Source organism: Sminthopsis crassicaudata, chromosome 2, assembly GCF_048593235.1.
Source record: "Sminthopsis crassicaudata isolate SCR6 chromosome 2, ASM4859323v1, whole genome shotgun sequence".
In the NCBI taxonomy this organism is placed as follows: Eukaryota; Metazoa; Chordata; class Mammalia; order Dasyuromorphia; family Dasyuridae; genus Sminthopsis; species Sminthopsis crassicaudata.
Window position 1 is genome coordinate 206884998 of NC_133618.1, and position 24939 is coordinate 206909936.

The 24939-nt window shown below is 32.9% G+C and overlaps 1 protein-coding gene across 3 annotated transcripts in view; it reads left to right on the plus strand.

The window, feature by feature from the left end:
- The window catches only part of TAF1B (TATA-box binding protein associated factor, RNA polymerase I subunit B), a 90999-nt gene that overhangs the window by 55951 nt on the left and 10109 nt on the right, over positions 1-24939 (plus strand). Inside the window, exons 9-15 of one of the 3 annotated variants that reach the window (XM_074288112.1) lie at positions 10053-10094; positions 12308-12455; positions 15505-15682; positions 16347-16393; positions 18947-19037; positions 22055-22125; positions 23352-23571. In XM_074288112.1, coding sequence (XP_074144213.1) covers positions 10053-10094; positions 12308-12455; positions 15505-15682; positions 16347-16393; positions 18947-19037; positions 22055-22125; positions 23352-23571 — 797 coding nt within the window. Of the gene's footprint in view, positions 1-10052; positions 10095-12307; positions 12456-15504; positions 15683-16346; positions 16394-18946; positions 19038-22054; positions 22126-23330; positions 23572-24939 lie in introns of all 3 variants that reach the window. The other 2 variants (XM_074288113.1, XM_074288114.1) reach the window with 2 other exon arrangements.

Here is a 24939-nt window from a genome sequence, read left to right on the forward strand (position 1 = left end):
AAGTAATCTTTCAGTCTTTTAAAGACTTCCAATGGATAGGAAATTTGCTACCTCTTATAGTAGACGTGTTCCTTTTTTGGGCAGCTCTAATTATTAAGAACCTTTATCCTGTAGTGAGATGAAATTTGCCTTTCAACAACTTCTTTTCCAGTGCTCTCAGTTTTGTCCTCTAGGGCTAAGCCAAATTCAATCCCTTTCTCATATGACAATCCTTCAAATGTTTGAAGATAGCAGTCTTATCACCCATTTCCAATCTGAATCACATTTGAGTCTTCTTCATCCTAAACATTTTTAGTTTTGTGTGGTTCCCATGAGGGTTTCAGGATTTCTCACTGTATTGTTAATTCACAGAATTACAGAATTTTTAAAGTTGGAAGCAACCTTATTAACCATTTTGTACAATCCATATCCAAAAAGGAAACCTTGCTATGACCTGGCTGACAAGTAGTCAGACAGACTCTGCTTGATGACCTCTAGGCGTCATCAGCACTATTTCCAGAGGCAACCTATTACATTTTTGAATAATTCCAATTGCTAAGATGATTTTCTTGACATCAAGCCTAAATTTTTCCCTTTGCAATTTCCTACTGTTACTCCTGAAATTCAGGACAAGTCTAATCTCTCTTATGTAGCAGAGGCCTTTTAGATAGATGAGGATAGCTTTCCTGTCCCCCTTAAGTTTTCCTCTTTTTCAACTAAACATCTTCAGTTTCTTCAACTAGTCTTCCTAACCATCCTGCTTGCCCTTTGTATGTTCTTCAACTTTCTAGTGTACTTCCTGAACTGTGAAATGAACATAATATTCTAGCTTTAGTTTGATTAGTGCAGAATACAACGGGGACTATCTCTAAGGAAGTTCCTAGAACTCTTTAATTTTGGCTAGATCACATTAGATTTTTTTTTTTTTTTTTTTTTTGGTTGTCACATCCTACTACTGATTGAGCTTTCAGTCTGTTAATTCTCTCCTTCTGATCTTTTTATACAGAAACTATCTAACTATTCCTCACATCTTGTATTTGTAAAGTTGATATTTTAAAACACAAGTCTAGTCTTTGACATTTATCCCTATTGAATTTAGTCTTATTTGATTTACCCTAATCCTCTAGCCTTTTGAGATTTTTTTTTTATCATGACTATCATCCAGTGTATTAACTTTCCCACCCAGTTTTGTGTCATCTGCATATTTGATAATCATGCCATCCATGATTCTAGTTTGGTCATTGACCTTTTTAATATGGTGCTGAGAGTCCAACACAATACCCCCCCATATGTAGTTTTATCACCTTCCTTATTTTGGACATGCGCTTTTGTTAATGCTTCCCAATGTTATATTAGCTCTTTTGGCTGTCACATCATACTGCTGATTCATTTTGGGTTTGCAGTCCTTGAAAAGATCCAGCCATACTCATGTGTGGAGAGGTTTTTTAGTCTTTTTTTGTGTTATGGGTCCCTAGGATAGTTTGGTGAAAAAGCCTTTGGACCCCTTCTCTGAATAATTTTTTGTCTGTATTAATAATTAAAGGATATTATAAATTTCAATTAGAGGTTAGTAAAAATTAAAATGTAATTTTCCCCACCCTAGTTGATGGAATTCTTGAAATCTATGGACCTCGTCCATGGTCCCCAGTTTAAGAATGCTTGAATGAAATCCTAAAGGTGGAGAGGACACTCCTACTTTATATTTCATGCATTTTGTGGACTGTCTTTTTGATATTTTTTTCTGAAGTGTAAAAGATTATTTTTATGATCCTGTCCAATTCCCTTAGAATCATGAACTTGTTTATTTTCCTCTTTCTCTAAGATGCAACTTATAACAAGCTTTATTTGTTACTTCTTTTTTTATTTTCTTACTAATTTTCATTTGTTTATAAAAGCCTATGGATTAGCAGGTGCATTCAGCATCGGATCTTTTTCTCAGCTGAAACTTAATTTCAAAACAACAATAAGAATAAGTAAGGGAGAGGCACTGCCTTTTTAAAAATAACCAAGCAGGAAGTTCACCTCTGACAGGGGTGTTGTAATCACAGTTATCATAGGAACCTGCTGTTGGGTAACAGAAACTCTAGCTTGTCCTTACCTGCCTGGAAGCATTGCTTCATGGAGGAAAATAAACTCACTGGAATATTTGTGAAATTCATTAAATTTTCTTCCCAAGCATTCAGTTTAAATGCTTCTTAGTCTAACCTACTATAACTTTGTAGCTTTTAAAAACATGTTAAACTTAGGGATCCTTTACTATTGTAGGGAAACTAATCCATATCACTCAAATTTGTTTATATGCTTTATTCAAGTAATACCTTTTAGGCACATCTTTCATTGAAGTGTAGTAATATTCCTTACATACCGAATTTCCCTCTTTTCAGGAAAAGGTAAAGATTTGGGATGTCTTCATGTGACTTTGTTTAATTGACAGGCAGCTATTCTTTATTGTGTATTTTGCATTTGCTCACAAAAGTGCATTCACTATTCTAATAGTGTATGTTGAAACTTTAAATGGAAAAGGCTTTTCATTAACAAAGAGAGCATTTTCCTCCCTCTTTCCATGTCTTAGCTTTCTCCACTAAGTCTTGGCTTCTTCAGCAGCAGTACCTCTACCAGAAATGACAAAAGGTGCAATTGTTTTAGGAGATGGAGATGGAGATAGTGCCAGTGGAGCTTTTTGTGTGGGCTGCTAAGAACTGTTTTTCTTCTTTGTTTGGTTTTTGTTTTGTTTTTGTTATTCCAGAAACTGAGCAAACCTTTTTTTAAAGGGGGAAGGGAGGCTGAAAAAATTCTTGATGCTTTTCTTCAGCCTTTATCCTAGGCAAGATATTTTTTCCCTCATTATGGTTATTCAGGTAGTCTTAACTGCTAATAGCAAGAAAGTTACAGACTTTGGACACTGTATAGCCTAAAACAAGTCATTTTCCTTCTTTGGATCTTGAGGTCTTTGCTCACTTGTAAAAGAAGCATCTTGGATTTGAAGATTTCTTGGTTCTATTTCATCTTAGTAATTTAAATCTTTAATTTATATAAGAGTGCAGCTAAAAATCAGTGTCAGTGTGCTTTGATTTCTTTTTAGGAGCAGGGATTGCGTTCCTACCTTCAGTCTGACTTAAGAGTTAAGCTCAGGATTTGAAGCAGGTGTGCTCCTTACATTTTAGTATTTCCACTTGCCTAGATGCACTGTCATTTTTCCCCTCAGGCAAATAACCTTTGTATCTGACTCAAGTTTCTGGAGTATGGTGTTCCGATTTGAAGCCACATTACTTGTAGTGAAGCAGAAATTTTTCTGTTGAGTGAAACAGACTATGAACGTAGATCTTTTTCAAAGATCCTATTCCCAGTGAGTTCGTGAAACAAGTGTTACCTTCCTAATTGTTGATTTTGAAGAGGTGTGAGACTTGTACTTCATCAATTTCACTTTGTAGCAATTTATTCTGTTAATGAACTTTTGGTAGCAATATTAGTAGTATGTTGTTAGACACACTAATATTAGTAGTAGTTAGACATGATTTATTTTTTATAGATTTCAGCTTCTTAAATTTTGATAACTTATACATTATAAAGTCAAACTAATGTAATCTTTGATGGTATGTCTATAATGCTCCTTAAAATAATCATCCATCCTCAGACTTCTAGCAGAGTGAATAAAGAGAAAATAAGGAATCTGATCACAAAACTCAGTTCTCCAGTTTTTTTAATTTTGTGATCTGATCTTTGAATAGCATTATAATCTGTTTTTTGAATAACTAGTAAGAAAGATGTAATGCTGGTTCAGCCAAATCAACTGCATGGCATTTTGCCATGGTGATTCATTTAAACTTGGAAAAAAATTTTAATATTCCTTGTGAAATCTAGTCACTATTAGCTAAGGGAGGAAAATGTCTCTGAGAGAGTTTTCAGTTATTTCTTAAACCCTTCAAATAAAGGAATTTCTGGTTAAATTTGGAACATTTTCAAAATGTCTAAGAGTCAGTAAAAACTGATTTCAAATCTGGCCTCAGATACTTAAGAGGATGTGTGTATGTTTATCTTTAAATAAGTTATTCTACCTTTGCTTGTTTCAGTTTCCTTAACTGTGAATAAAAGATAATAATAACAATGTCTTTCAGGATTATCTTGAGAATCTAGTGAAATAATATTTGTAAAATGATTAACCTAGTGCCTGGCACTCTGTTAGGTATTAAATGCTTATTCCTTTCTCTTCCTTATGTTTTCTTACTTTACTGTAGGTCTATTTACCATCTTACTTGGTATATCTTTATATAGCCCTTAAGATACTTTTGTCGCTGTAATAATTTGACTTATTTCAGAACTACCTGAGGGTAATTAAAAATAGCTTAGCAGATATTCTCTCACTGTTTTTGCTCTTCATCTTCTATATATTGCTATAGGATAGGATGAAAGGAACCCAACTGTTATTTTCTCCTGCTTCCATATTTCCCATTAGTGTCACCATGTCTGAGATCAGATCTTTGTGTCTCTTTAAATAATCCCACCATCAATGAAGTGGTTGTTATGTAGTAGTAATGATAATAATTATTATGTATCTACATATATGATTATTAATATAATAACTTTTAAGTGACTGCTAAAAGCAATAAAGACTATCTGATTGACAATTTGGAAATACAACAAGAAAACACAGATTACTTCCAGGAGTTACTTATCTTGGCTATTTTTTTCTCAATATTTCATTTTTCCAAATATATGTAAAGATCATTTTCAGCATTCAATTTTGTAAGATTTTGTGTTCCAGATTTTTTCTCCCTCTCTTGACTCCCCTTTCCCCAGGACAGCAAGCAATCTGATATAGGTTATACTTGTACAATGCTTTAAACATATTTCCACATTGTCACGTTGTACAAGAAAAATCAAACCCAAAGGGAAACCACCAGAAAGAAAAAAAAATAACCAAAAAAGGTGAAAATACTATATCTTGATCCACATTTAGTTTTCATAGTTCTCTCTCTAGATGTGAATGGCATTTTTCCATCCCAAGTCTATTGGAATTATCTTAGATCGTTGCAAAAACTAAGTCTGTCATAGTTGATCATTGCACAATCTTGCTGTTATTGTGTACTTTGTTCCCCTGGTTCTACTTACTTCATTCAGCATCAGTTCATGTAAATCTTTCCAGGCTTTTTTGAAATCAGCCTGCTTATCATTTCTTATAGAACAATAATATTCCATTACATTCATATACCATAACTTATTCGGCTATTCCCCAATTGATGGGCCTCCATTCAATTTCCAATTCCTTGCTACTACAAACATTTTTGCACATATGTGTCTTTTTCCATTTTTTATGATCTCTGGGATACAGACCCAGTATGATGCTACTGGGTCAAAGGATATGCAGTTTTATAACCCTTTGGGCATGGTTCCAAATTCTTTCTATTATGGCTGGATCAGTTTACAACTCCATCAACAATGTATTAATATCCCAGTTTCCCCATGTCCCCTTCAACAATTATCATGTAGCCAGTCAAATTAGCTGTAAAATGGAATCTTAAAGATGCCTTAATTTTAATTTTTCTAATCAATACTGATTTAGAGAATCTTTTTCATATATTTAGATATGTCTTAACAATTCAAAGTTGCTTTTCAGAATGGAAGCCCTAGTTCTAATTTCAACAACAGTATACCTGCTAACTTGCTGAGCATGAGGTATACACTTCAGTGTCATTTTGATTTTGATTTCTTTTATAATCAGTCAGTAAACATTTATTAAGTGCCTACTATATGCCAGTCACTAAGCATGCAAAAAGAGGCAAAAAACACTCTTTCATGGTTATTTTTAGTTTGTAATTCTTTAGAAAACCGTTTCTTAAACAGTAGTCAGTCATATATATATATATATATATATATATATATTATATGCATATATTTCAGGGTTAGGAAAGGCTTCCTGTCGAAGGTGGGATTTTACTTGAAGCCTGAATAGTCAGTAAGCAGAAATGAGGAGAGAGAGCATTCCAGACATCAGGGACAGCCAGAGATAATGCCCAGAACAGAAAGATGGATTGTCCTGTTCCTGGAACAGCCAAGAGGCCAGTGTCTCTGAATCAGAGTTCAAAGTGGGAAAAGGTGAGAATATTGAAAAGATAGGAGGGCACTAGGTTTGAAGGGCTCTGAATGCCAGAAAATTTTGTGTTTGTCCCTGGAATATATAGGAAGGGCATGACATGATCAGACCTGTGCTTTAGGAAAATCACTTTGAGTGCTGAATCAAAGGCTGGATTGGAATGGGGAGAGATTAGAGGAAGGCAGACCCACCAGCAGGCTCCTGCAGTAATCAAGGTGTGAGGTGAAAAAGGTCTGCACTAGTAGTGACTGTGTCAGAGGCGAGAAGGGGACATATTAAGAGATGTTGCAAAAATGAAATCAGCTGTCTTTGGCAACAGCTTGGTTATGGAGGGTGAGAGAGAATGAGGAATCCAGGATTTACTCCTGGGTTGTGAGCCTGAAGCCTGAGAGGGTTATGTTGTACTCTCTGATATTAGGGAAGATAGTAAGGAGGGGAGGGTTTAAGGGAAAAATTAGTGAGTTCTGTTTAAGACACACTGACTTTAAGATGTCTGAAAAGCATTTGGAGATGAGATTAGAAGTCAGGAGAGAGGTAAGGGCAGCATAAGTGGGTAGGAAAATTTTCAGCATAGAGATCATAATTAGATTTATGGGACCTGGTGAGATCACCAAGAGTAGTCATATAGAGGGAGAATGTAATGTGCTATTGTCTCCAGAGACTGCCGATCACTTTCTGGTCTAGAGGAGAGACTTCTTCCTCCAGAGAGCTCCAGAGAGCAGGGTGTCTGAGACAGAAGCTTGAGGGACCCCCTATAGTGTGTGTGTGTGTGTGTGTGTGTAGAAAGAGAAAGAGACAGAGAGAGAGAGAGGGAGGAGGGGGGAGATCTGGAGGATCCAACAAAAGAGACAGTCTCTTCTCAGAGAAGTAGTGGTCATACTATTAAGGGAGAGAAGCTAGAGAAAGTATTGTCCCAAAAACCTTGAAAGAAGAGAGTATCAAGGAGGAGAGTTATTCAGTGTCAAAGACCACAAAGAGAGGATGTGGAGAATGAGGATCGACAAAAGGCCATTGGATTTGGCAATTAAGAGATCATACCCTAAAAAGAACATTTTTATATGCACAACAGAGCACAGAAAGGATTCTCTATGAATCTATGAATCTCCACAACAGAGCTATTTTTTGAAAAGTATGTAATTAATATTATGTTATTTTTAATTTAACACTGCTGTTTGTACTTCCTTCAGTTCTCTTATGTGCATTAAAAAAAAGTTTCAACGGCCCAATTTTTATTTTTGTTATCTTTATTGCTATTCTCTTCTACTTTCTTACTTCTTTCTCCTCATTAACCAAGAGAGAAAAAAGGGGGAAATGCCTTGATACAAATTAGCATAGTCAAGCAAAGCATAACTATAAAATAATCATGTCCAAAAATATGCTTCTTTATCTTGTACCCATCCCTTCTCTCTTTGGAGCTGGGTAATGTTGTTATTCATTCTTTGATGAGTTTTTTAAATGCTTCGAAGTTGTTTTTCTTTAATTGTTCTTGTATAAATTTTCCTGATTGTTTTCACTTCACTTTGAGTCAAAGTAACCAAAATTCTCTGAAATAATATGTAATAATATATTTAATTATTTCTTCTTTTTTTTTTTTTCCCCCTGAGGCAGGGGTTAAGTGACTTGCCCAGGGTCACACAACTAGGAAGTGTTAAGTGTCTGAAACCAAATTTGAACTCAGGTCCTCCTGAATTCAAGGCTGGTGCTCTATCCACTGCGCCACCTAGCTGCCCCCAATTTAATTATTTCTTAAAGTACATTAAAATTGTATTAATTCGTCTTACCACAGTTTGTTCATCCATTCCTTAAATTGTCCAAAGGCAATCTAACTACTTTTCTAACCCCTCTTCCCCCCCAAAAAAACCCACCACACATGCACATTTCAGTACCTTTTTCTGGATTCGGACATTTGTTTTGCTAGAATCTCTTCTTTCTTTCTTTCTTTCTTAAACTCTCCATGTCCCAGCTTATTTCCCAGTTGAGTTTGATATATTCTTGTTTTAAACTTAGTACATGTGTTCAATTCTTTTTTGTCCATTTCATTTAAGAGTAAGGTTCATCTGATGCCTGCCACCCCTGTTCCTCCATATTGGTATATTCTCGTATCCTTTAGTTATGAGAAATAGCCAGTTCTTCTCCATCCTTCCTCCTTTCTACATTAATGTATTCCTTATTTTATCTTTCTCCTATCTTAAAACCTTCAGGACAGAATTGAATACATTTCTAGAACCTCTGTTTTTCTTATTTTACTTCTTTTTTGTATTAGGGTAATCCTTTGGATAGAATGCCAGATCTGGAGTCAGACACAAATTTAAATCCAGCCTCAGACATTTAGTAATTGTCTGACCTAGGCAAGTCATTTCACCTCTGTTTTCCTCATTTGTAAAAATGAAGATAATAATACATATATATATGTTTTTATATGTACATATATATATATATATATATATATAACCTTTTTTGGGGGTTGTTGTGAGGATCAAGTAAGATAATAATTTTATTCATTTAATCAATAAACATTTGTAAAGCATCTAATATGTGTCAGGTACTATACTAAGTGCCAAGATTACTAAAGAAGGCAAATAATTGGCTCTGCTCTCAAGGCTTACAACCCGATGGAGATTTGGTCTATGTCCAATTTTTGCCATATTAATTTCCAGTTTTCCCAATATTTTTTAAAAGATAATGAACTCTTATGCCAAAACCTTAAAGTCTTTATACTTGTCAAATACAAGATTATTATGTTTATTTGCTACTGTAGTATGTTGTATGTCTACTTTATCCCATTGATCTACTTTTCTGTTTCTTAGTTCCAAATAGTTTTGATAATTTACTGCTTCATAATATACTTTAAAATCTGGTGATACTAAACCTCTTTCTTTATATATTTTTATCATTATTTCCTTTGATAATCTTGATTTTTTTGTTCTTCCAAAAGAATTTTAGTATCTTCTAATTTGGTAACATGATTTTTTAGCATTTTAATTGTAATGGCATTGAATGTATAAATTAGTTTAAGTAAAATTGTCATTTCTATTATGTTGACCATATCTATCTATAAACAATATTTCTTCAGTTATTTTTTATTTTATTTGTATAAATTTTTTTATAATATGTAGTTCTTTGATTTGTTTTGGTAGGTGTACTCCCAAGTATTTTATATTGTCTAGAATTATATTAATTCATTCCCTATTCTGATTCATTCTATTTCTTTTTTCTGTCTTATTACTATTGCTAGGCTATCCAATATAATATTGAATTATATTGGTGACATTATCTCATTATCTCATTAGCACTTAGTAAGAACCTAACAATGAGCATCCTTGTTTTACATTTGATTTTACTGGAAAGGCTATAGTTTATCACCATGCAAATTATGCTTATTGATGGTTTTAGGCAAATGCTTTTTTTTTTTAATTTAAGGAAAAATCCACTTATAGTGGTACTTTAAAGTGTTTTTGATAGAGTCTAAAATGCTTTAAGTGGCTCTCTTTGTGGTAACAAAGCATTAGAAATTGTAGGAATGCCAATCAATTGGGATATGAATGAACAAGTTGTGATATATGATTGTGATGGAATACTACTGTGCTATATATTATGGAAATATTTTATTTAATAAATTAAAAATAAAATATATTTAAAAACCAATCTAATGGGGAAGATAACATGAAACCAAATATATAAAAAGCAAGCTATATACAGATAAAAAGAAATAATATAGGGAAGACACTAGAATTAAGTGGGGCTGGGAAAAGCTTCCTATAGAAGATGGGATTTTAGCTGTGACTTAAAGCACATAGCATAGTGTCTGGCACTTACTAAGTGCTATATAATTGTTAGTTATTAACTTTGAAGATAGAGTTCTGATGGAACATTTGTTTCTTCTCCCTCTTTTTTTAGAAAGTACCATGCATTTAGCAACTTCTAACCTCTTAGATAAACTTGCTTTTCTAGGTTTTTCTGGACCCTTGTGTTTGTTTTTCAGAGATCTGCATCAGATTTGTTGTTTTTCATCAGAAATACTTGTGTAAGTTCTCTTTTTCATTACAAGGTTGTTTTTTCTCCCATGTAGAATTGTACTCAATTTGCAGCATAAATTATTCTTTGTTGTAATTCCCCATCTTTTGCTTCTTGAAATATTGTATCCATAATCTATCTTCTAGATTGCATTTTTCTTTTTCATGTATTTAATGTAGAATCTCTGGGTTTTAGCTATGCTATTATGTGGGACTTTTTTTTCAGGAGGTGATTGGTGGATTTTTTCAGTCTTCACTTTGTCTTATTCTGATAGAATGAAGCCCTTTTTATTCAATTTCTTTAGATATAGGCTTTTAAAAAGCATAGTTTTCAAGGAATTAAAATGATTCTTAAATTCTCTCTTACTATGTTACAAAATCAGTCTTTTGGGGGCCGTTTTTGTTATATTTTTATTTTCTTAATTTTCAACATTTACTTTTATAAGATTTTGATTCCCATTTTTCTCCCTTCCTTCTCTCTTTCCTTCTTCTTCCTAAGATAGCAAACAATCATATAGATTAATCATGTACAGTAATATTAAATATATTTCCATATTAGTCATGTTGTAAAAGAAGAATTTAAATAAAAGGAAAGAACCATGAGAAAAAAAACAAAAAAAAAAAAGTGAAAATAATTTGTTTCAATTTGCATTCAGAATCCATAGTTCTTTCTCTAGATATGGATAGCATTTTCCGTCACATGCTTTTTGAATTGTCTTAGATCAGTATATTGTTGGGAGGAGTTAGGTCTATCAAAATTATTAATTGCACAGTGTAGAATATTCTCCTGGTCTGCTCACTTCACTCAGTAGCAGTTTATTTAAGTCTTTCCAGGCTTTTCCAAAATCAGCCTATTTATCATTTCTCATAGAACAATAGTATTTCATCATATCCATATATCACAACTTGTTCAGCCCTTTCCCAATTGATGGGCATCCCTTCAATTTCCAATTTTTTGCTTTCACAAAAAGAACTATTATAAACATTTTTTGTACATGGGTCCTTTTCCTTTATTAATGATATCTTTGGGATACAGGCCTAGTAGTGATTACTAGATCAAAGGGAATGCATAGTTTTTATAGCCCTTTGGACATAGTTCCACATTGCTCTCCAGAATAGTTGGATCAGTTCACAACTCCACTAACAATGCATTAGTATTCCAGTTTTTCTATATCCTGTCCAATATTTATCATTTCCCTTTTTTGTAATCAGTTGTCTTTTATATCTGACATCTTAATATTTTTTTATATCTGACATCTTAATATTTGTTTTGGTTTTAGTCTTTTGATTTTGTTGTTTATTGCTGTTTTATGGAGTCATTGGCTTCAATTTGCTCTATTCCAGTTTTTAGGGTTCCATTTCTTGGGTATGTTTTCCCATTTCCTCTCCCAAGCTGCTACATATTTTCATATTTCATTTTCTTCTTCTCCTCCTCCTCTTCCTCCTCCTCCTCCTCCTCCTTCTTCTTCTTTTCTCTCCCTTTTAATGTCTTTTATGTTTATGTGGAAAATTAATTTTTTTCTATTGACTCTGTTTATAGTTCTTATTGAGTTAAATTCCAATAATTTTTTATATTGCTTGGTGTTTTCTATGATTTGTTTACTCTCCAGCTTTAGTTCATGAATTAGACCTTTATTCCCCATCTCCTCCTTGTTCTTTTCTATAATCTTTTGAGTGGGGTGGTCAATCCTGTTTGATCTCATCCTGAGCATGCTGTATTATTTTAATGATCTCTTCTCTGGGTTTACTGCTTCTCTCAGTGCTAAATCTTCCAGATGATCCCCCCATTTCAGGAAATAATGTTTAGGGTCTCAGAGCCCCTGGTCCTGAACTTTCTCAGTCTGTGCATTGGCTAGCACCTCACTGGTTAACACCGTGCTGCCAATTCCCAAGGTTTCCAGTGTCCACCCTGGAATTTTCTAACTATTCTATGACTTTCTGAGATCTTTCCACTCTGTTGCCTCTTTAAATACGGAACCTTGTTGTAGGCCACAAGTTCTTTCTATGGTTCCTCCCCCACCCCACGGCCTCATTCCTTACTTTGCTTGAGAGCCTTCCTTTCCTGGATAATTTGTTTTTCTTCAATTCTAAAGTTATAAAATAGGTTCTCATCTGATTTCTTGTTCATTATTCAGACTTGTGTCTTGTGTCACATATCCCAAAGTTTTAAAAAACTATATTGCAAACATATTTCTTTACCTTGAATATCTCCATTTTATTTTAGTCTTGGCCTATCTATGAAGATATATATGAAAAAATGATTGAGCTTGCAAAATTTTTGGACTTACCTCGTTTTCCAGATGTAACTGAGAATTGTTTTCTCCATCCAAATATGTTGTGTATGAAGTATCTGATGGAAGCCAATTTACCTGGTAAGTAGACTATATCTGTATAATTAGATATAATATGTGTAGGAGTGCTTATGTATGTGTTTAGGAAATGTTTTTATGTTTATATAATACACATTAGACTTACAGGTAATGGAATACTAAGATAGAAAATCTGAGGCTTCTTGGTGTTGTCACCAGTAGAATACAAAGATGATAGATTTTAATAAAATGTAACATCCTTGAGAACAGGGATTGTTTTTGTGTGTGTGTGTGTTGTTTTAAGTATATCATCACTTAGATGGGTGTTTTACAAATACTTGTTTTTAAATTGATTTATCAGACTAATGTGACAACTCTGTCTTAACTACCAAACATATGCTATATTCTTCAGATCAGAAGAGTTATTCTAAAAACTATGTGGTTTTAGGATTTTCAGCTTAATGAAAAGTGGCATGTCTGTTAGTGACAATCACTATTAGATGGCTGTGTTAATTGTTTGTTTATGGAATTGTTTAGATGTTTGAGAAATGTCCACTGTAGAAGTAAAGTGAATCCATAAAAAGTAGGTCAATCACTGCTCTATCACTTGTCCTCTAAATGAGGTAACTGAAAAGTTAGTTTCTTGCCCAGTATCAGAGCTTAGTACATGTAAGGTAGGTCTTGAACCTGGGTTGCTCTGACTCCAAGGCTTTTTTCTACTTTAAGTTTTTATAAAATAAATGATTACCTGGAGTAAAAGTAAATTTCCTCTATATAATTGAGCCAATTATTAGAATATTTGTAATACATGAAGTTTTCAAACATAAGCATTAGCTGTTCAATTACATGTATATTAAATAAGAAATAAAATATTGAAAAAATGATTTAATGATGATAATAACTAGCCATACCTTTTTTACGTTTTGCAAAGCACTTTACAAACATTTCATCTTCACAACAATCCTGCTAGCTAGGTGCTATTATCATTCCTATTTTAGAGATGAGGAAATTGAGACAGAAAGAGATTAGGTAAGTAGCCCAGGATCACATAGCTAATAAGTGCCAGAAGTTAAATTTAAATTCAGATCTTCTTGATTTCAAGTCGGTGATTTCTCCACTAGATGCTTAAAATTCACATTTGCTCATTTCTGTTTCTATCAGATGATGGATAATAAAGTCCAGTGTAACAAGAATAGCAATTAACTCCTTGAATTCAGTGTAACGAAATACAAAATGTAAAAAAGACATAGCTTTAAAAATACTAAGCTATAGGTAACCTAGTTGGAATCTGCTGATATAATCAGTTCCTGAAATTCTTGCTAAACTGGAAGTGTGAGAAATTCAAGAGATTTACTCTTGTGAGAAAATACAAATATGGTGACCATACTGATGCAATAGTAATTTCAAAGATGTGAGGTTTGTTTGTTTTTTTAAATAGGAGCAAATAAATTAGACAAATTGGCCATATTAAGCTAAGGGACAGTAAGCAAGTTCTTTATACATTTTTCTTCATAATACTTAGACCTCAATAGCTAGTCTAATGTTTTGTTATTTGGAAGATCAGATTTCTGCACTTGTAAGATCATCAGTAATCTTATGTTAATTTTTTTTCTTTGATTTTTTTCTTTCAAAGAATAGAGGTTAAAAAGCCTTCTTTCATTGGAGGCAATTGAGTCTTCAGCTTTACTAAATATGCTTCTGTGTTGAATTAGGTTGGGATAGTTCCAAGCATCAGAAAAAATAACTGAAACATTCTCCCACTGGTAAATTGATAACTTCATAGCAAGCTTCCATCTAAGACACTAAGTCTGCAGTGGGAATGGGAGTTGATAGGTCAGTTTGGCTTACTAGGCTGGTTTAATGGTCTCACTTCCTGTATCAGATTGAGTAAAGGACTGCAGAATAGGAGAGACATTACCATTGTCATCTAGTGTATATTAGGTTGAAGTAATTTTCCCACAAGCCCCGTTGAGTTCTCACCACAATCTCTACGAGGATAAAAGAAGACAAAATTGGGCCCGGAGAGTTAGTCTACTCTGGGCCAGAGTTGGGACGGCACTCTGGAGGAAGAAGAGTCTGGCTGGGAGAGTGAGTTGAGACGGCAGACGATCGGACCTTTACAAATCCGGACCTTTACAGGAACACTCTTTCATATGAGTGGAAATAGTTTCAATGTCATCATCTAAAAATTGTCTGTTCATATCCTTTGACCAAAATGGTCAAGATCAAAGGTCCGAAAGTCTGCCGTCTCAACTCACTCTCCCAGCCAGACTCTTCTTCCTCCAGAGTGCCGTCCCAACTCTGGCCCAGAGTAGACTAACTCTCCGGGCCCAATGTTGTCTTCTTTTATCCTCGTAGAGATTGTGGTGAGAACTCAACGGGACTTGTGAGAAAATACTTCAACCAATGAACTTGCTCCTTTTAAAGGAGCATGTGAGAACTCAGGGGCTTGTGGGAAAATTACTTCACCCAATGAACTTGCTCCTTTTAAAGGTTGTGTAAACTCCTTTTCATATGTAAACTCCTCCTCAGAAGTTCAAAGGGGTAAACTCCCCTTAAAGGCCAGAGCCAAAGGTGCGAACTAGAGAATTAAGTACCGACTTAGCACTTCGGAAGAACCTAACACACTAGGAACACAAAGAAAGGCAAAAAAAAAAAAAAAAAAAAAAGAGTCCATGTTTTTGAGGAGTCCAGTATTTAATAGGAAGAAAACATGAAAATAACTGAACAAGATATGAATGTAATAAATGTTGAATAACCTTGGAAGACACGAAATATTCAGGAGGAATCAGTGTTTTTAATCTGTGTTCCATGGACTTGTTTTTAAAAAACATTTTGATGATATAATAATGTCCTCATACATATATTCTCACCAAATTTGTTTAGAAAATGAAATACATAACAATGAATTTTAATAAACTAGCTAGGTTTTTTTGTTGTTAAAAATAACTTTGGGGAAGGTGTTAATTTATTTGTTCTGAGTTATGTCATTAAATGCCATTTCTCTTAAATACTTATAAGTGCATCTAAATATATCCATAATGTACAAATATTAGAATATTCAGTTTTTTAGGAAAACTCCATTTATATCTTCCTATTTTATTTTTTACAGATGAAATGAATAATCTGACTTGTCAAGTGATCAGAATGACTGGAATAGGAGAAGTGAATTTCCTAACATTTGATCCAATAACTGAAAAGACAAAGACAGTTAAATATGATGTTCAGGCTGTGGCTATCATTGTTGTGGTGCTGAAACTTCTCTTTTTATTGAATGATAATGTAGAATGGTAAATATGTGATTTATATCTTAATTTAGTAAAGATGATAATTTACAGTGATGATAATATTAATTGAAGTAAAACATTGTTATTAACTTTACTAGTTATTTTGAGTGAAGAAATTTATGTTAAATTTTTTGCATTGGAAAGTCTTAATTGCCATAAAACATTTGACAGTTATAACTGTTATGTATGTGTGTGTGTGTGTGTGTATGTATATTGTTATATGTATATGTGTGTTTTATATATATATATATATATTTTTTTTTATATATATATATATATATATATATTTTTTTTTTTTTTTTACCAGTATGTTTATGACTCAGTTATTTTTTCAGAATATTTACTTGTACTTATTAGTTTATAATGTATTAGATTCTTGGAATTACCTGTTAGATATTCATATGAGGACCTTATTTATTTGTCCTCAGATTTTGATAGTGAATGTATCTCTTTTGAGATTGGCTTTAGAGAGCAAGATTTTTAATAGGGCTCTTCCTCTTTCCCTCAGCCCTAGCCATTTTTCATAGAACTTATAGTATCTAAACAGGTCAAATGATTTTTTTTTTCACCAAAAATTTGGCTTCAATTACTTATGTATGTTAAGTAGAAGAATTCAGATTATGATTGTTTTCAAATGAGTTGATAATTTTCATATTATTATTTGCAGGTCCCTTTCTAGCCTTGCTCAAGAACATAACGAAAACAATTATGAAGGTACTTGAATGTCTCTAATCAATATTATTCTCTGTGAAAGCTAATTTCTAAATTGTGCCCCCTCCAAATTATGCTTTCTGTTTATAGGCCCTTTAAGTTTATGCTTAAAGCATATTTTGGGGTTTCACATTTTATCTAAGGTTAATGATATTCTCAATACTAGGATGCGTAGGAAAATGGTTTTGATATTCATGGCCCTATATTGATATAATATCAATATGCTATTGATATAATATCAATATGCTATTGATATTGATCAATATCAATTGATCAGTTGAGACTCAGTAGCTTCAGTTCAAAAGTAGGTTGAGACCTGGAAGTGATGGGACTAACAAAGAAACATATCTTTCCTTAGAGCAGTATGAACTCATCAAAGATTTTTGAGCAGTAGAAAAATCGTTATAAAGAAGTAGAGGAATGGAGAGAGGGTGTTACAGAAACTATTTAAAGGCTACTGCAGTCATCTGAGCACATGGTAATTATGTTTTGAATAGAGTGACAGCAGTAGAAGTAGAGAAGCAAGGGCAGATGTGAGAGTTGTAATTGTAGAACTACTAAGTTTTCATGGAGCTAGCTTCTGTAGATCTACTGTAGCATTTCTTAGAGAGCAGGTAGTTGCTTTCTTCTAAAAAAAAAAAAATCCATATCCCTACTCTTCAGGATTAGCATTTTCTTAAAAAAAAAAACAACTCTCCAAGTATATTGTCTTTTTCATCTCCATCTTCCTCTGTGAAATATTTTTCTATCTTCTATCTTGCCAACACCTTAATTTCTCCTGGGCTACTTTATATTTTTTGCCTTTTACATTAAACTTAGGCATTTGGCATTTTCTTTTGTTGTTTATTTATTTTGCTTTGTTTTAAAAAATATATATTTTTTAGTTTCTATTAACTTGTATTATGGAGACCTTTTCACCTGAGGAGGGAGAGTAGTCTACAACTTAGAACATAAGCATCAGTTATTTGACTGAGGCAGAAAATAAAATATTAAATTTTCAGTGAAAGTCACTGAAGTATTCATTCCATTTTCTATATTTATAGATTTTCAACCTTGTTTGTATTTTGAACTTCTTGTGAATATTTACACCTAATCCTCTATCCTTAGTTTTTAAGACTTTATTCTCTATTATCTTTTAGCCAATTAATAGCCAAACCTAATTTTCATTTTCAGTTTTTTTAAAGCAGTTTTTTAGCTACTTCATCTCCTTTACTGCTCTGCTTGTTTTGCCACTTTTTTTTCTATGTAAACTGATAAGATGCTTACTTACCATTTCCTTTCTTCTGAATGATTTTATCCTTTTCCTTCTTCTTAAGTTCTGTTCTTTAGGTTCCCTTTTTTTTTTAGCTCAAGTTGTTTTCTTTCAGTTTAAATTCTCTCTAGTTTTTATCCCTCACTTTTAAACCTCAGACTTTCTTCACAAGTTTAAACTGTTTGAAATCACCTTCACAATTTCTTCTTCTTTATATAGCTTCAATCCTTGTTTCTTCTCCTGTTCCATTTCCTGCAACTTTCTCACAGAGAAGCTTGAAATAGAATCTGGACCTGCAATCTGTTTTCCTTAACTTTTTTCCTGTTTCCAATTTTTATTTTTTGAATTTTTCTTCTCTTATATTCAGTCTCTACTTTCTTGATAAGTCCAAACCCTTCTAGATCACCTTCACAATTTCCTTCCTATTCTTTTTGAGTCTTTCTTCTACTCCTCCATCAAAAGTTTGAATTTAAAAAAGAAAAAGGAACATTGAACAGCCACAGGTACATTTTTTGTCTTTGTTTTTATGAACAAAAAATCCACATTGGATAAATGGATGATTAACTTAAATACAGTTTAGCAATTATTTTGCTGAGAAATGAAAAATGTTGTCTTAACTAGAGTCCTGTAGTAATTCATTGAAACTGTCACTCATTTTTCTCTAGTTTTCATTTCATCCCTTACTTTCTTTTCCTCTCTATCACAGTCCAGTTTTTTCTCTCTGTCCCATCCTTTCTTGGTTTCTACCTATAAATAGGGGGGGAAAAAATGAAGACTGAAGGACCATATAGTAATATGTTCATCCTGCTATCCTCACACTGGCAATGAGTGTTATTTGCCCTCTAATGTATCTTCTTGTCTTTAGGGATCGTTGAAGATGTTGTATGGGATTAGAAAAAGGAATTAATGAAGAAAAAGCAGTATGACATAATGGAAAGAGGACATATTTAGTTTGCAAAAGCCTAGCATCATTAAGCTCTATCACTAATAGTATAACATACACAGGTCATTGAATATCTCAACTTCAGTTACTATACTTTCACTTCAAAATTCATAGGGTTTTTGTGGGGATTAAAGAAGATTGGCAAATTAGCAATACAGTTAAGTATGAAATTATTGGTTCTATATGTTTGCCAAGATTTATATTAAAGTGCTTAAAAACAATGGTGTAAATTAGATGATCCTTTGGTTCCTTATATCTCTAAATCTATGATTCCTTAATTCTATTATAACAAAGTAGCATTTGGGTTATGTATATTATTCTAGATTTTACATGGTTAATAATAAAGTTTCTTTTTTTTCAGATGGGCCATGTTTTGATTTCAGAAAGTGGTATCAAATTATGAAGAAAGTTATTGATGAGAAACAACAAAAACAAGAGGAATTCAGAGCAAAGTATTTTTATTTTTTACTACTCCAGTTTGAATCACTTATTGTATTCCTAAATTACATATATTCTCAAATCATCTTAGATATTTAGAAGCTGAAGTATAATGAATTTACAGGTTTTATCAATATATACTTAACCCTCTTTTGGACAGTAGGCTACATTCTGTTGATCTTGGTTTACACTACCTCCCTCCCAGTAAACCAATATCACCCCTTTTTTAAATTTCCTTCCTCATCCTATTAATGCCAATACTACTAAAAACTGAAGTGAAAGCCCCTAGCAGTTATGCTATTTTCTTATAGAAACTGCTCTTAAAACCAAAGCAAAGGTAAAGAAGGGAGGTGTAGACATTTACTTTTGGTTTGACTGATTCCTCTTGGGCCCACAGAATGATTTTGTATGGAACCAATCTTATTCGACAGATCATAGAGCTTGAAAGCTAGAAGAAACTTACTCTACATATCACATAGGCATATTATGTTAATATTATAAATTGGAGTACATTTAGAGATGGGCAAACAAAATGGTGACAGTATTGGAAACCATGCCAGTTTTTGAAGAAACTCTGAATGTTTAACAAAAGTTGTATAAAAAGAGATTTTGACTCAATGGAAAAAACTATTTCTTTAATAGTTAGCATTCTTTTAAACTGGGTTCTTATATCATTGGACTTCTTCAGGTAGACATTAAATGCTTACTTAATAGATTGTCTGAATGTAATTCCTTAATTCAATTATATTTTGGACTAGATGGCCTTTTATGTTTCTTCCTGACATATGTTTCTGAGATCATAGGAACATAATTCTAGATCTGGAAGGGACCTCAAATTTCATGTAGAACAACTCTCTTACTTTCATAGGGAAAAACCTGAAGTGCAGGGACTTAAGTGAGTTGCCTGACATCATACAGTTAGTAAGCATCAGGGACAAGTTTTCCCACTATTCTGTATTTCTTCCTAGATCATCAAGCATTTGGCTATGTGTATTTCTTTTTAGCCATGTGTGAGTAAGAATGATTGGGGAAAACATTTTTTGATCTGATAAGTTTAATTTTATTTTGTGTCAGTATGATATTGAAGTGTTTCAGAAAGATATAAAATTGAAGTAAACATACACAGTGTATCTCAAAAGCCTAAAATTTAATAACTTAAAATTAAAACTGAAACTTTTGGGATAACCTGTATTGGTTTTTTATTAAAGCTTTTTATTTTCAAAACTTATTCATGAATAATTTTCAACATTCACCCTTGCAAAACTTTGTGTTCCAAAATTTTTCCCTCCCTTCCCCTCATTCCCCACCAAATATGGCAAGTAATTCAATATGTTAAACTTATTCAGTTCTTCTATACACATTTCCACAATTAACATGCTGCACAAAGAAATATCACATCAATAAGGGAAAAAAATGAGAAAGAAAACAAAATGCAAGCAAAACAACAATAACAAAGTGAAAATACTATGTTGTGATCCACACTTAGTTCCCACAGTTCTCTCTCTAGGTGCTAATAGCTTTCTTCATCATAAGATCATTGGAACTGGCCTGAATCATCTCATTGTTTGAGAAGAGTCGTATTGGGGCTGCTAAGTGGTACAGTGGATAGAACACCAGCCCTGAAGTCAGGAGGATCTGAATTCAGATCTGCTCTCAGACATTTAACGCTTCCTAGCTGTGTGACCCTGGGCAAGTTACTTAACCCCTGTTGCCTCAGCAAAAAAAAAAAAAAAAAAAAAAGAGAGAGAGAGAGAGAGAGAGAAGCCATGTCCATCAGAATTGATCATCATATAATCTTGTTGTTACCCTGTATTATTTTTATTCCACATAAATTGGAACCTAGTTTAAGTTTATGAGTTCTAAAGCAACATTTCCAAAAAGGACCCATTTGATCTTTTGTTGCATAATGAACATTAGAGAAGAAGTCATATATTTTATTATCTCCTCTGAAAAGCTAAAGCTTCTTGGGCAAGATTTACATCCATACTATAAAATTGTGAGCTTACTTCAGAAATGTTTATTGACTATACTATATTATTTCCTCTTTTTAGCTCCTCCTACAAGAGTAGTTCAGATGCTTATCTTTTTTCATATAGATTATTCATATACCCACATAAATTGTATTCCTCCTCATGGCTGTTTTAATAATTTTCCTAGTTGTTTTAATCACAATATTCCTTTACTCAAAAACCTTCGGTAACTACCCAATTCATATCAAAGAAAGTAAAAATTCTTGATTTTATCATTTAAGCCTCTTTACATCCTGATTTCAAATCATCTTCTCAAGCTTAGCTCATTACTCATCTCTACAACTTCTATTTTTCAGCCCAATTAACTGTTTTCTATATCCTGTTCTTGCTTGCTTTTTTTTGTCACAGTGTTTTTATTCTTGCCATCTCCATATCTAAAATGAATTATCACCTGCTGTTAAATCAATCACAAATATTTATTGAGCACTTACTGTATTCCTAGCATTACCCTAGGAGCTAAGTGTACAAAGACAAAAAATGAAGTGGTCTGTGCCCTCAAGAGCTTTATGTTATATCAGGGGAATAACTACTTAAGTAAGTTTATATAAAATGTACAAAGTAAATGCAAGATAATTTTTAGGAGGACATGAAGCAGGGAGGTGGTGTGTGATTTCATAAGGTACTTAAGCTAAACTATAGAAGAAACCGGTCTCTCCTTCACTTTAAGGACTAAGGACTAATGGTATGATTTTCTCTAGATAACATTCTTTTTCTTCACTACATTCAACTGAAAGTGCTCTCTCTATCATATTTATCATAATATAATATCTGAACCTTCTCTTTGCACTTATCTCATGCTTCTTGATATCATTGTTCTTAAGATTTAGGGATAGAAGGAACCTTGGGTAACATTCATTTTATAATTAAAGAAGATGAAGGCTCGACAAATTAAATGGATTTTTCTAGGTTTCTCAAATAGTCTTTTCTTCTAAGAATTAGTCTATTGAAACATGATCAGCCACATTTTTTCCCCATCATGTTACAAATTTTTCCATTTATAGGTACCAATGGAAAAGCGAAAAGCCACTATATTATTCATCAGGGGACAGATCAGTAGTTTACAAAAGACGACGTGAGTTGCATTTTTCTCAAATATTGTTTGCACTTGTAATTTTTGCAGGATTTAATATGTAACCAAAACTGCTCAATTATGTTGACAATGTTTTCTGATACTAGTAACAATAATGATAAAAAGCATGTTTCATAATCATTTAATTTACAATATGCTTTCCTTATAACACCCATGTGAAATTAACAATGTATGTTTTATTTTGTTCATCTTACATATGAGGAGACTAAAGCCCAAAAGATTGGCCACACACACACACACATAGTTAGGAAGTATCAGAGATGGGATTCAAACCTGAATCTGTTGATTCAAATTTTACTATTCTTGCCACTACCAGGGCACCATTTAATAGAAGTAAAATCTGTATTTTTTTAAAAGTCTGAATATACAAGGTTTGAGTATAAATTATGATTGATTTTAATGCCATAATGCTTGCATCTAAATGAATAATTGTGCCCATTGGTATAACTACTTTAGTTGTCAATACACTTTGACCAGCATTGCTACCATTATTAAAAACTGAGCTTTAGATGTCTGCAACTCAAAAACTTAAAATTATGTAGTTGTAACATCTTTTGAAATTATATTTAGATTCATTCACATTTTCTTTTTAATATTTTCATGATTATAAGTCTTAGAGTACAATTATTATATTCTAAACCAAGAGAAGTAAACTTTAGAATCATATTGTATAATCTATCCCCTTTGCCTCATTTTACAATGGAAAAGCCTAGAAGAAGTTAAGTGATTTGTCCAAGTTTGCATAGTAAATTAATGTCTGATCTGGACCACAAACTAAGTCTATTGAAATCTCTCCAGCGTCTAGTCCAGCTCTGCCCCCATCCTTTAAGATAGGGCTTGCATTTTAGAAGCAGGAAAAAAACATTTTCCTATTTTTTTGAAGCTGTTTGAGCCTTGGTGAATACAGTGAATAGTTAAGATAGGCAGCCTTGTTTTGTTTTAGGAATAAAATGTAATTGTTAAAAAAAAATTTATTATTTTCCTATGCCTCATAAGCTATAAATGTAATTATAAAGGAAGATTCCTCAAAATATTTTGCATTATTTTTTGGACTTAATGTGTAGGCATCGAAAGGAATTACTTCAAAGGGGAGCAATATTCTAGGATGTTTATTTAAACAATTGTAATGATCATATTGTATACTTTGTATTTTTGTGAATTAAGCACTGCTTTTTTTTTTTATGCAGTCTCCTTCCTTCTTTTTTCAGGAATGGTAGTGAACCTCCAAAAACAGTTTAGTGTACTAGTTGATTCAGCATCAAATCCTGAAAAGAAAAAACCATCAAGTTTTCAGTTAAATTGGACAGAAGACCAGAATACAACTTGCTTCCATAGACACAGTCTTCAGAAAATCCTACAAAAGAAAGGCAAATCATTAACAACTCTCAACTCATTATATTGGCTTAGTACTCAGAAATTCTGTAAGAGGTATGTGGCACTTTAAGGGAAGAGTTTGGCCAAAGGGGATGAAGTTTGCCCTTTTGTTAAATCAGTGTCTCTTTTTTATAACATAGGTATATTTTAATATAAAATTCTTTATGTAAAATTAGGCATATCAGTCAATTATAGCAAGATTGATGTGATTGAAAGGTTGGAGATCTAAAAGTGCAAGGATATATATAAAGTGAGTCATTTCCTTGTGTTGGTACAAAATGAAAATGGAGAGATTTTTTTAAAAGGGAGATGATACAGAATTATAGAACCTTTTGGACCAGCTAATTCAATCTACAGGAAGGTATGTGAAGTAATTGAAATGCAGATCAATATTGATCAATGTTATAATGTTTCCTAAAAGCATATTGCACATATACTCCATTATACTTTGTATTTTAGATCAACCTTAAAACAGTAGCACTATAATTTAAAAAAAAAAAAAAAAGTTGAATTTCTGGTTAATATTTGCAGAACAATTATACTTTTCTCAAAATGGCACTGTGACAAGATTAAGGAGAAAAAATTTCTTATAAGAAGGAATGACCTGTCTTCTGAAACAAAAATAGTCTTTTAAACAAGTTAAACCACAAAAATATTCAATTATACACATGTAGAGAAACTTTGCGCTTCTTATTAGAAAAGTGATTTCAGATTCTGTTTGGACTTAGTAAAGATGATCTCATCTAAATTCTGAAATAAGTATCGGTAGCTATTTGCTCACTAACCATAAGTATCCACTGTATGCAAAGCATTATTCTATCCTCTAGGGAGACAAAATTTAGATAAAGCATGATCTCTGTCATGAAGGCAATTAAATTAAAGTCTGCGAGAGGCATAAGGTAATACAATACATTAGATTACCTGACAAGTGCATTTAAAAACTTGCAAAACAAATATGTGATTTTCTCCACTAGAGAACTCAGAAAAGACTTTCCAAAAGGAGGTAGCATTTGAGTTAGATTTTTTTTAAATGGTAGAAAGTCCGCAAAGGAGAAGAGAGGGAGCATCCTAGGCATGGGGGATCACTGTGAGCAGATCAATAATTAAAGTTTCCTCCTCAATAGCCACTGGCCTGATTGAGCTTTCATCACCAGACTGTTGTAATAATGTCCTAATTGGTTTCCCTGTAGTTAGCTTCTCTTCTGTCCAAACCATTCTCATATAGCTGCCAAGTTGATATTCCTGAAGTATGTGTCTGATAGCATCATTTTCCTACTTAGAAAGTTTTATCGCTTCCTTTTTGGCTTAAGAAAAAATACAAATTCTTATCTTTGACATTTAAAATTCTTTACTGTCTGACTCTGGCTATCTCTTGGAGTTTTTTCATATTCTTAATTCACTGCAACTTAACTTACACTTGTA